The following is a 13,817-nucleotide window of genomic DNA, read 5'->3' on the forward strand; positions in this document are numbered from 1 at the left end:
ACATTATCTGGAGTGCTGCTGGAATCTTTTTGGAGCTGACAATTACCTACAGGCTGTGACCTGGACTAGTAAACTCCTGCGTACACCAGGTTATTTCCTGCATCATTGGGTTTTCCTCGGACTTGCTATCTATCTATCTCATATCTATCTATCTATCTCATATCTATCTATCTCATATCTATGTATCATATGTATCTATCTCATATCTATCTATCTCATATCTATCTATCTATCTATCTATTTATCTATCTCATATCTATCTATCTATCTCATATCTATCTATCTCATATCTATCTCATATCTATCTATCTCATATCTATGTATCACATGTATCTATCTCATATCTATCTATCTATCTCAAATCTATCTATCTCATATCTATCTATCTCATATCTATCTCATATCTATCTATCTATCTATTTATCTATCTCATATCTATCTATCTATCTCATATCTATCTATCCCATATCTATCTATCTCATATCTATCTCATATCTATCTATCTATTCATATCTATCTATCTATCTATATATCTCATATCTATCTATCTATTCATATCTATCTATTCATATCTATCTCATATCTATCTGTCTATCTATCTCATATCTATCTATCTATCTATCTCTCTCATATCTATCTATGTATCTATCTATCTCTCATATCTATCTATCTTATATCTATCGATCTATCCATCTCATATCTATCTCATATCTATCTATCTCATATCTATCTATCTATCTATCTATCTATCTATCTCATTTCTATCTATCTATCTCATATCTATCTATCAATCTATCTAATATCTATCTCATATCTATCTATCTATCTCTCTATCAATCTATCTAATATCTATCTATCTCATATCTATTCTATCTATCTCATATCTATCTCATATCTATCTATCTATCTCATATCTATCTATCTATCTATCTATCTATCTATCTATCTATCTATCTCATATCTATCTCATATCTATCTATCTCATATCTATCTCATATCTATTCTATCTATCTCATATCTATCTATCTCATATCTATCTCATATCTATCTATATATCTCATATCTATCTATCTATCTATCTATCTATCTATCTATCTCATATCTATCTACCTATTCATTGGAGCAGATGTAATATTGTGAATGTTACAGAAATTACTGCCTTGTATGTTCTTGTGTCTTTCTTGACAAGGAGTGTGGCATGTATGGGAGTCTGTGAGCCAAAAAGTATTCCAATGTTGTTCCGTGCAAAAGTTTATTATTTTTTTTATCAACTGGTGCCAGAAAGTTATACAGATTTGTAAATTACTTCTATATAAAAAGCTTAATCTTTCTATTACTTATCAGCTGCTGTATGCTCCACAGGAAGTTCTTTTATTTTTGAATTTCTTTTCAGTCTGACCACAGTGCTCTCTGCTGACACCTCTGTCCATGTCAGGAACTGTCCAGAGCAGGAGAGGTTTTCTATGGGGATTTGCTCCTGCTCTAGACAGAGTTGTCAGAGAGCACTGTAGTCAGATTGGAAAAAAAAAACTACACAACTTCCCATGGAGCATACAGCAGCTAAGTACTGGAAGGATTAAGATTTTTAATAGAAGTCATTTACAAATCTGTTTAACTTTCTGGCACCAGTAGATTAAAAAAAAAATTGTTTTGCACAGGAGCACCCCTTTAATGACAGTACCACTGTGAAGAGCCCATCCACCACCCCATTCTCTCTCTATGGGATGACTGAACATAGCTTGGTGCAGGGCTCGGCATTGTCCAGACGTCCCATAGAGAATGAATGGATCGGGGACAATAAACTCCATTCTCATGATCAGAGGAATCCCAGCAATCGGACCCCCCTGATCAGCCAGCTATGCCTTATCCTTTATACATATAGTACAAAAAGAAGAAACATGTTATGTATATGTTGCATTTTCTTCTACTTTGCTACATTGGTTTTTATTTGTTTATTTATTTTACTTTTGTTGACTCATGGCTGTAACACTCACATTTCAGAAGACAGGAACCCCAGTGGATGTGGATGTGCTGGACCTGTGTGGTAGATGACTCGGATGGTACCAGGGAGCCGAGTCTAAGGTGCAACTGGTTTTCACCAGAGCCCGCCGCAAAGCAGGATGGACTTGCTGTGGCAGGTGGCACCCAGGTCGCTACCCCTGGCACGGTTCAACCACACAGGCAGCTGAGGAGATGCGAGGCACAGGAGGGATAAGGCAGCTCGTAGTCTGGATAGCAGAAGGTCAGGGCAGGCAGCACAGTAATGTAGTCAGGAACGTAGCAAATGGTCAGTAGGCAGGTGGCAGAGGAGCAAGGTCAGGTCACGGAGCAAATAATCAGATACATAGCAAGGCAATAACTGGAATGCTTTCTCTCAGGCTCAAGGCTACAAAGATCCGGCAGGGAAGTGAGGAGGGTGGAGGAATTTAAAAATGAGCCACAGGTGAATTACACTAATGAATGCACTGACCCTTTAAATCTTAAAGCTCCGGCGCACATGCCCTAGGGGATGGGGACATGCGCGCCAGAGCAGAGAGGAAGAGGCGGGGCAGGAGAAGCACCAGGTGAGTGATGGACTGGGGCTCGAATGCGGGTGTGTCCCGCGATGCGAGTCCCAGCCCCTCCGGAGGCAGCAGGTATTGGGACCATGCGCTCACGGCCAGCGTATGCGGCCGGAGCGCAAAACATAACAATGGCTTTATATGATCTAATTAAAGGGGTATTCCCATCTCCTAGTGTCCCCTTCCTGGCACCCTCCGGCCTGTTTGCGGCCCCACGAGGTGGTCGGGAAGCTGAAAGCAGCAAAGTTTTGCAATCTGCGTAATTCCCTTTGAAATAAATGAAATAATTAACCCCAGGAGCTACTGTTTTCGGAACTCCTGTAGTTGCGTAAACAATGTCGCTTACAGGACTACGACCTTTAAACAACTTCCATTAACACCTTAGTGATGCAGCCTATTTTGGCCTTAAAGGGGTACTCCGGTGTTCCAGTGTTCTGAACACTTTGTTCAGAATGCTTGGAGCCGGAGGCCGTGATTGTGACGTCACGGCCATGCCCCTTCGTGACATCATGCCACACCCCCTTCATTCAGGTCTATTGGAGGGGGCATGTCAGCCGACACGCCCCCTCCCATAGACATGAATATAGGGGGTGTGACGTGATGTCATTAGGGGGCGTGGTCGTGACATCACAACCACTGCCACAGGAACCCAGCGTTTGTTTAGAATGCCGGGCGGGAGATCCCAGGGTCCCCAACAGTGGGACCCCCCCAGATCAGACATTTTATGCCCCATTTGGATAGAGGATAAGATGTCTAGCAGCGGAGTACCCCTTTAAAGGGGTATTCCACTGCTCAGCGTTTGGAACAAACTGTTCCGAAAGCTGGAGCCGGCGCCGGGAGCTTATGATGTCATAGCCCCACCCCCTCATGATGTCACACCCCGTCCCCCAATGCAAGTCTATGGGAGGAGGCGTGACAACTGTCACGCCCCCTCCCATAGACTTGCATTGGGAGGGCGGGGTGTGACATAATGAGGGGGTGGGGCTATGACATCATAAGCTCCCGGCGCCAACTCCAGTGTTCGGAACAGTTTGTTCCAAACGCTGAGCAGAGTACCCCTTTAAGGATAAATGTCCATTTATTTGCATTTTCTCACTTTGAGTGCTAATAATTTTGGGAAGCTTTAACTTATCCACGTGATTCTGATATTTTTTGTGGCACATTGCACTTTATGTTACCCGTTACAGAGCAGTCATTACTGTGAAGCAGGATCATAAAGCACGAAGGGGTTAACATTCTGGTTCACTTATCAGACATTTTGTTGTTTGCCTCTTGGTTACAGCCGGTTTCACGCTCGTGTAATCGTTCTTTGATGGCGACATTATATGTCTATGAACCTTAATCATTCTTTCTTCCCATTGACAGATACAAAGATGGATTTTGGAGACGTGAGCAGCTGGGGCGACACTCACTTATTACAGAACCTCCCCTCGTTTTTGGACAAGGGCAGAAATAGGGAGATCGACATGGAGGATGTTTATAGCAAAGAAGGTGCGGTACATAAAACGGTTCCCAAAAAGTCATTTGTGTCTTGTCCTGCGAAGAAGAAACCCTTCAGTAGTTTGGTGCAGCAGTGCCTGATCTTCAGTAGTTTGGTGCAGCAGTGCCTGATCTTCAGTAGTTTGGTCCAGCAGTGCCTGATCTTCAGTAGTTTGGTGCAGCAGTGCCTGATCTTCAGTATTTTGGTGCAGCAGTGCCTGATCTTCAGTAGTTTGGTGAAGCAGTGTCTGATCTTCAGTATTTTGGTGCAGCAGTGCCTGATCTTCAGTAGTTTGGTGCAGCAGTGCTTGATCTTCAGTATTTTGGTGCAGCAGTGCCTGATCTTTAGTACTTTGGTGCAGCAGTGTCTGATCTTCAGTAGTTTGGTGCAGCAGTGCCTGATCTTCAGTAGTTTGGTGACGCAGTGTCTGATCCTCAGTAGTTTGGGCTAGCAGTGTCTGATCTTCAGTAGTTTGGTGCAGCAGTGTCTGATCTTCAGTATTTTGGTGCAGCAGTGCCTGATCTTCAGTAGTTTGGTGCAGCAGTGCCTGATCTTCAGTAGTTTGGTGACGCAGTGTCTGATCTTCAGTAGTTTGGTGACGCAGTGTCTGATCTTCAGTAGTTTGGTGCAGCAGAGCCTGATCTTCAGTAGTTTGGTGCAGCAATAGCTGATCTTCAGTAGTTTTGTGCAGCAGTGCCTGATCTTCAGTACGTTGGAGCACCAGTGCCTGATCTTCAGTAGTTTGGTGCAGCAGTGCCTGATCTTCAGTATTTTGGTGCAGCAGTGTCTGATCTTCAGTAGTTTGGTGCAGCAGTGCCTGATCTTCAGTAGTTTGGTGCAGCAGTAGCTGATCTTCAGTAGTTTGGTGCAGCAGTGCCTGATCTTCAGTACGTTGGAGCACCAGTGCCTGATCTTCAGTAGTTTGATGCAGCAGTGTCTGATCTTCAGTACTTTGGTGCAGCAGTGCCTGATCTTCAGTAGTTTGGTGCATTAGTGCCTGATCTTCAGTAGTTTGGGGCAGCAGTAGCTGATCTTCAGTAGTTTGGTGCAGCAGTGCCTGATCTTCAGTACGTTGGAGCACCAGTGCCTGATCTTCAGTAGTTTGGTGCAGCAGTGCCTGGTCTTCAGTAGTTTGGTGCAGCAGTGCCTGATCTTCAGTAGTTTGGTGCAGCAGTGCCTGATCTTCAGTAGTTTGGTGCAGCAGTGCCTGATCTTCAGTATGTTGGAGCACCAGTGCCTGATCTTTGCTAGTTTGATGCAAGAGTGCTTCCTATTCAGTACTTTGGTGCAGAACACCAAATCTTCAGTATTCTGGTAAAGTGCTCATTAGTCTTCAGTTAATGATTTATCAATCCTTCTTGTCCTGCAGAGGTTGGTGATTGCTGTAAAAACTGACATAACCAAACACTGGTATCAGTCCCCTGTACATTACCGTATATCTGAAATACATATATGTACCTAGACGTCTGTTCTTACATGAATATGAATCATTGTAATGTTAGTAAATTGCTGCATTGTATTTTAATGAATATATTTCTGTTTTACTAGGACTTAGCCTTGGAACTTATAATATGGATGAGGGTATGAAAGAGGTGAGTAACAGTATTATAGTAGTTATATTCTTGTATATATGAGCAGTATTATAGTAGTTATATTCTTGTATATAGGAGCAGTATTATAGTAGTTATATTCTTGTATATAGGAGCAGTATTATAGTAGTTATATTCTTGTATATAGGAGCAGTATTATAGTAGTTATATTCTTGTATATAGGAGCAGTATTATAGTAGTTATATTCCTGTATATAGGAGCAGTATTATAGTAGTTATATTCTTGTATATAGGAGCAGTATTATAGTAGTTATATTCTTGTGTATAGGAGCAGTATTATAGTAGTTATATTCTTGTGTATAGGAGCAGTATTATAGTAGTTATATTCTTGTATATAGGAGCAGTATTATAGTAGTTATATTCCTGTATATAGGAGCAGTATTATAGTAGTTATATTCTTGTATATAGGAGCAGTATTATAGTAGTTATATTCTTGTATATAGGAGCAGTATTATAGTAGTTATATTCTTGTGTATAGGAGCAGTATTATAGTAGTTATATTCTTGTATATAGGAGCAGTATTATAGTAGTTATATTCCTGTATATAGGAGCAGTATTATAGTAGTTATATTCTTGTATATAGGAGCAGTATTATAGTAGTTATATTCTTGTATATAGGAGGCAGTATTATAGTAGTTATATTCTTGTGTATAGGAGCAGTATTATAGTAGTTATATTCTTGTATATAGGAGCAGTATTATAGTAATTATATTCTTGTGTATAGGAGCAGTATTATAGTAGTTATATTCTTGTATATAGGAGCAGTATTATAGTAGTTATATTCTTGTACATAGGAGCAGTATTATAGTAGTTATATTCTTGTATATAGGAGGCAGTATTATAGAAGTTATATTCTTGTATATAGGAGCAGTATTATAGTAGTTATATTCTTGTATATAGGAGCAGTATTATAGTAGTTATATTCTTGTATATAGGAACAGTATTATAGTAGTTATATTCTTGTATATAGGAGCAGTATTATAGTAGTTATATTCTTGTATATAGGAGCAGTATTATAGTAGTTATATTCTTGTATATAGGAGGCAGTATTATAGTAGTCATATTCTTGTATATAGGAGCAGTATTATAGTAGTTATATTCTTGTATATAGGAGCAGTATTATAGTAGTTATATTCTTGTATATAGGAGCAGTATTATAGTAGTTATATTCTTGTATATAGGAGCAGTATTATAGTAGTTATATTCTTGTATATAGGGGTAGTATTATAGTAGTTATATTCTTGTATATAGGAGCAGTATTATAGTAGTTATATTCTTGTATATAGGAGACAGTTGTTAGGATTCGGCAGGCTGGAGGTGGATCCTCTGTGTCAGAGAGGGATTGGCGTGGACCGTGCTGGTGCACCGGTTCTAAGTTGCTACTGGTTTTCACCAGAGCCCGCCGCAAAGCGGGATGGTCTTGCAGCGGCGGTAGCAACCAGGTCGTATCCACCGGCAACGGCTCAACCTCTCTGACTGCAGAGATAGGCGTGGTACAAGGGATAAGGCAAGAGCAAGGTCGGACGTAGCAGAAGGTCAGGGCAGGCAGCAAGGATCGTAGTCAGGGGCAACGGCAGGAGGTCTGGAACACAAGCTAGGAACACACAAGGAAACGCTTTCACTGGCACAAGGGCAACAAGATCGGGCCAGGAAGTGCAGGGGAAGGGAGGTAATATGGACAGGGAGCAGGTGGAAGCTAATTAGGCTGTTTGGGCCAGGCACCAATCATTGGTGCACTGGCCCTTTAAATCTCAGAGAGCTGGCGCGCGCGCCAGAACATGACAGCCGGCGACCGGGACAGGTAAGTGATTTGGGATGCGATTCGCGAGCGGGCGCGTCCCGCTATGCGAATCGCATCCCCGCCGGCAGAGTCAGTGCAGCGCTCCTGGTCAGCGGGTCTGACCGGGGAGCTGCAGAGAGAGGAACGCCGCGAGTGCTCCGGGGAGGAGCAGGGACCCGGAGCGCTCGGCGTAACAGTACCCCCCCCCCCCCTTGGGTCTCCCCCTCTTTTTGGGACCTGAAAATTCTTTAATCGAGAAGACATCTGAGGACCCGGAGACAGGAGTAGCTTTCTCTAGGCACTTGACTTCAAAGGGTCCAAGATAACGTGGTCCCAGATTAAAACTGGGGACACGGAAGCGGATATACTTGGCGGAGAGCCACACAAAGACAGGAGGAGTTCTTCTTTTTTTGTCGGCATGCTTCTTCATCCGGGATGAGGCTTGTATGAGGGATTTTTTAGTCTTTTTCCAGACGGTGGAGAAGCCCCCGGAAACCTCATCAACAGCGGGCAAACAAGAAGGCATGGGAGTGGGGAGGGAGGGAAGAGGGTGAAGCTTGGCACGGGGCAGAGTGTTATCAGGACGGGGGCTATGAGGAGGAGACACAGCATAGTCCTGATAGGCCTTGGGGAGACCAGGTAAAGGAGGAGAGACTGAGGTTTGACTGACGGAACTGGGAGCAGACGTGAGGCATTTTTTGTGGCAAGAAGCACCCCAGCTCTTGATCTCCCCGGTGGTCCAGTCAATGGTAGGAGAGTGGCATTGGAGCCATGGCAGACCGAGGAGGACTTCAGAGGTGCAGTTGGGCAAAACAAAAAGTTACATTTTTTCTAGATGCAGTTCAATGCTCATGAGCAGGGGTTCTGTGCGGTAACACACAGTGCAGTCCAAACATAAATTTTTATCTCTGCGGCGAGTCCTCTCTTCAGGGGTCAGGCGAGACCGATCCACTTGCATAGCCTCCTCGGCGGGAGGCACAGGGGTAGATTGCAAAGGATACTGTGAGAGAGGTGCCCAGAGCGGTGTGGCCCATGGCAGGGCCTTCCCAGACAGGAGACCACGGCAGAGACTAGAGTCCCCATCAAATTTGTCCGGCAGGGACAAGCGGAGGTTAGGAGCGGCCGCTCGCTGCAGAGGAGGTGCAGGAGCCGGCGGAGGATATGGTTGTTGCTGTAGCAGCTGCTGGATCTGCGGTAGCAGCTGCTGTATCTGTGACTGAAGTTGCTGTGCCATGGTGGTCAAGTACGACAGCTGGTGATCTCGTTGGGCGATCAGTAGGGATTGCTGGGCGATCACCGTGGAAATGTCGGCGAGACTTGACAGCGGCACCTCAGCGGAATCCATGGCCGGATCTACTGTTAGGATTCGGCAGGCTGGAGGTGGATCCTCTGTGTCAGAGAGGGATTGGCGTGGACCGTGTTGGTGGACCGGTTCTAAGTTGCTACTGGTTTTCACCAGAGCCCGCCGCAAAGCGGGATGGTCTTGCAGCGGCGGTAGCAACCAGGTCGTATCCACCGGCAACGGCTCAACCTCTCTGACTGCTGAGATAAGCGTGGTACAAGGGATAAGGCAAGAGCAGAGTCGGACATAGCAGAAGGTCAGGGCAGGCAGCAAGGATCGTAGTCAGGGGCAACGGCAGGAGGTCTGGAACACAGGCTAGGAACACACAAGGAAACGCTTTCACTGGCACAATGGCAACAAGATCCGGCCAGGAAGTGCAGGCGAAGTGAGGTAATATAGCCAGGGAGCAGGTGGAAGCTAATTAGGCTGATTGGGCCAGGCACCAATCATTGGTGCACTGGCCCTTTAAATCTCAGAGAGCGGAGCCGCGCGCGCCAGAACATGACAGCCGGGGACCGGGACAGGTAAGTGACTTGGAATGCGATTCGCGAGCGGGCGCATCCCGCTATGCGAATCGCATCCCCGCCGGCAGAGGCAGTGCAGCGCTCCCGGTCAGCGGGTCTGACCGGGGCGCTGCAGAGAGAGGAACGCCGCGAGCGCTCCGGGGAGGAGCAGGGACCCGGAGCGCTTGGCGTAACAACAGTATTATAGTAGTTATATTCTTGTATATAGGAGCAGTATTATAGTAGTTATATTCTTGTATATAGGGAGCAGTATTATAGTAGTTATATTCTTGTATATAGGAGGCAGTATTATAGTAGTTATATTCTTTTATATAGGAGGCAATATTATAGTAGTTATATTCTTGTATATAGGAGACAGTATTATAGTAGTTATATTCTTGTATATAGGAGCAGTATTATATTAGTTATATTCTTGCATATAGGAGCAGTATTATAGTAGTTATATTTTTGTATATAGGAGGCAGTATTATAGTAGTTATATTCTTGTATATAGGATCAGTATTATAGTAGTTATATTCTTGTATATAGGAGGCAGTATAATAGTAGTTATATTCTTGTATATAGAAGCAGTATTATAGTAGTTATATTCTTGTATACAGGAGCAGTATTATAGTAGTTATATTCTTGTATATAGGAGGCAGTATTATAGTAGTTATATTCTTGTATATAGGAGCAGTATTATAGTAGATATATTCTTGTATATAGGAGACAGTATTATAATAGTTATATTCTTGTATATAGGAGCAGTATTATAGTAGTTATATTCTTGTATATAGGAGCAGTATTATAGTAGTTATATTCTTGTATATAGGAGCAGTATTATAGTAGTTATATTCTTGTATATAGAAGCAGTATTATAGTAGTTATATTCTTGTATATAGGAGCAGTATTATAGTAGTTATATTCTTGTATATAGGAGCAGTATTATAGTAGTTATATTCTTGTATATAGGAGCAGTATTATTGTAGTTATATTCTTGTATATAGGAGCATTATTATAGTAGTTATATTCTTGTATATAGGAGCAGTATTATTGTAGTTATATTCTTGTATATAGGAGCATTATTATAGTAGTTATATTCTTGTATATAGGAGCAGTATTATAGTAGTTATATTCTTGTATATAGGAGCAGTATTATAGTAGTTATATTCTTGTATATAGGAGCAGTATTATAGTAGTTATATTCTTGTATATAGGAGCAGTATTATTGTAGTAGTTATATTCTTTTATATAGGAGCATTATTATAGTAGTTATATTTTTTTATATAGGAGGCAGTATTATAGTAGTTATATTCTTGTATATAGGAGCAGTATTATATTAGTTATATTCTTGCATATAGGAGCAGTATTATAGTAGTTATATTTTTGTATATAGGAGGCAGTATAATAGTAGTTATATTCTTGTATATAGAAGCAGTATTATAGTAGTTATATTCTTGTATATAGGAGCAGTATTATAGTAGTTATATTCTTGTATATAGGAGGCAGTATAATAGTAGTTATATTCTTGTATATAGAAGCAGTATTATAGTAGTTATATTCTTGTATATAGGAGCAGTATTATAGTAGTTATATTCTTGTATATAGGAGGCAGTATTATAGTAGTTATATTCTTGTATATAGAAGCAGTATTATAGTAGTTATATTCTTGTATATAGGAGCAGTATTATAGTAGTTATATTCTTGTATATAGGAGCAGTATTATAGTAGTTATATTCTTGTATATAGGAGCAGTATTATTGTAGTTATATTCTTGTATATAGGAGCATTATTATAGTAGTTATATTCTTGTATATAGGAGCAGTATTATAGTAGTTATATTCTTGTATATAGGAGCAGTATTATAGTAGTTATATTCTTGTATATAGGGGCAGTATTATAGTAGTTATATTCTTGTATATAGGAGGCAGTATTATAGTAGTTATATTCTTGTATATAGGGACAGTATTATAGTAGTTATATTCTTGTATATAGGAGCAGTATTATAGTAGTTATATTCTTGTATATAGGAGGCAGTATTATAGTAGTTATATTCTTGTATATAGGGACAGTATTATAGTAGTTATATTCTTGTATATAGGAGCAGTATTATAGTAGTTATATGTAAGGGAAGAAGAAATGAAGATACCGCACTCACCCACTGTATGTACTTGAAGATGTAGGTTTATTCAGGTCCTTGGGGAAGGATCCGTCAGGTGGAGGACATGGAGGGGGATGAACGCCAGGACTAGTTTCGCGCCGGGCGGCGCTTCCTCTGACTGGATTACATCAGCTGGCAGGGAGGGGAAGTAATTTCACTAGCCAGAACTGATGACGTGGGTCGATGCAAAATGAAAGGGGAGTGGAATTGATTTAGTAAAAAAATGTCCAACAACATTGGAAAAGTAGACCAAAATTAGAATAAAGAGTACAAGAAATGACAAGAGGGAATGAGAGAAAGAAGAAGAAGAAAGAAGAAAGAAAAAAAGGGAAATTATAGAAAGACACTTAGGTCTTGTCGATCATTAAGTCCCATTCCTTCTAGCGCTCTAGTGCGCATAATCCAACGCTCTTCACTGCGGAGTAAAGTCTTATGCCGGTCGATACCAGGTGAGTTTTGTTTAACTCTTTCAATGCCGAAAAATCGCATGGTGTCTGCCGCTCCTTTGTGAACTGACCTCATATGTTCGATTAAACGAGCACATCCGTGTCCAGTATATATAGACCTGATATGTTCACGGAATCTGATCCTTAAAGGTCTAACTGTTGAGCCAATATAAAAGCATTCACACGGACAGATTACCGCGTATACAACGTGATCGGTACGGCAGCATATAAAGTCTTTTATTGTGATATTAGTTCCTCCTAATGTGTGGAATTTTCCAGGGATGAAGAATTTGCAGTGAGGACAGTTACCACACTTGTGGTTGCCAGGGGGGATGGTGGCTGTAAGCCAATCCTTTTCTTTTGTCACTGCAGGTGAAGTGCTACGTACTAGTAGGTTGCTGATGCTTTTACTTTTTCTAAATGAAATTAATGGTTTTTTCACAGCTGCGTCTTTAAACACTGGATCGTTTTCAATCAAAAACCAGTTATTTTTTACAACTTGTTTTATCGTGTCTGCTAAGACATTATATTTAAAGGAAAATACCAAGCACCCCCAGAGATTTTGCATACCTGAAGCTCCAAGATAACACCTCCACGAACGGGTCGCTACTTAGGGAGTTTAGTCACTGGTGCCACTCACCTCTCTCGACTTAGATTTTTTATAGTAGTTATATTCTTGTATATAGGAGCAGTATTATTGTAGTAGTTATATTCTTTTATATAGGAGCATTATTATAGTAGTTATATTCTTTTATATAGGAGGCAGTAGTATAGTAGATATATTCTTGTTCATATGAGAAAATAATGTACTGTGATGCACCATATTTTTACTACTGAAGAAATAATGAATATTTTTTAGGCTACGTATGTGAATATGACCTTAAAGGGGTACTCCACTGAAAAACATTATTTTTTTTTTTTTAAACTAACTGGTGCCAGAAAGTTAAACAGATTTGTAAATGACTTAAATTTGAAATCTTAATCCTTCCAGTACTTATCAGCTGCTGGATGTTCCAGAGGAAGTTCTTTTCTTTTTGAATTTCCTTTCTCTCTGACCACAGTGCTCTCTGCTGACACCTCTGTCCATTTTAGGGGCTGTCCAGAGCAAAATAAAAGAACTTCCTGTGGAGCATACAGCAGCTGATAAGTACTGGAAGGATTAAGATTTTGAAATAGAAGTAATTTACAAATCTGTTTAACTATCTGGCACCAGTTGATTAAAAAAAAATAATAATAATGTTTTCCAGTGGAGTACTCCTATTTTGATTTCAGAAGGCCACACTGCCTCCTACCAAACCCTTTTCTCATAAAACCTAAATAAAAAAGGGTGAAAAGGCAAAAAGTCACAAATATTTCAGCGAATGTGATTTTGCGTAAAGTGCCAATAAATTCTCTTTTTTTTTATATTACAGGAACTATTCGAGAAGCAGCCAGAGATGTCACTATTGAGCCGACTACAAGCCAAAGAGCGTAAACCTTATAAGAAACGAGCGGGAAACCTTTCGGAATGTTTCTGGAAATACTGTGTGTGATATTGTGAGGAACCCGAACTATCGTGTCCGATTTCTGCTTAACACTTTCCACACCCCCTGTATTTACGACGACGCCTCATCTCTACACACACAGCAGGGGATAACAGACGCGATGGCGAACTCTGTGAAATAGTTTTATTTTACATTTCAGAAAAAAATAATATTTTATGTTTTGCTGATATTTGGTATAACTTTTTTTCTTTTCTTCAATAAAAGCTATTTAATAAAAGTAAAAAAAAAGACAATAATTCCCGAATGGTACATATTGAGCAAAAAAAAGTTTTAGCAGAAGAAAATAGCATTAAAGGGGTACTCCGGTGGAAACCTTTTTTTTTTTTTTTTAAATCAACTGGTGCCAGAAAGTTAAAAAAAAAATCTTAATCCTTCTAGTACTTATTAGCTG

The 13,817-nt window shown here is 40.8% G+C and overlaps 1 protein-coding gene across 1 annotated transcript in view; it reads left to right on the plus strand.

The window, feature by feature from the left end:
- LOC130293709 (urotensin-2-like) overlaps positions 1-13,606 on the plus strand; it is a 41,420-nt gene extending 27,814 nt beyond the window's left edge. The window contains exons 3-5 of the mRNA XM_056542731.1: positions 3,927-4,052; positions 5,590-5,633; positions 13,295-13,606. Coding sequence (XP_056398706.1) covers positions 3,927-4,052; positions 5,590-5,633; positions 13,295-13,414 — 290 coding nt within the window. The 3' untranslated portion in view covers positions 13,415-13,606. The remainder of the gene's footprint in view (positions 1-3,926; positions 4,053-5,589; positions 5,634-13,294) is intronic.
- The last annotated feature ends 211 nt before the right edge of the window (positions 13,607-13,817 follow it).

The sequence above is a fragment of the Hyla sarda genome, chromosome 10, assembly GCF_029499605.1.
Source record: "Hyla sarda isolate aHylSar1 chromosome 10, aHylSar1.hap1, whole genome shotgun sequence".
NCBI classification, from domain to species: Eukaryota; Metazoa; Chordata; class Amphibia; order Anura; family Hylidae; genus Hyla; species Hyla sarda.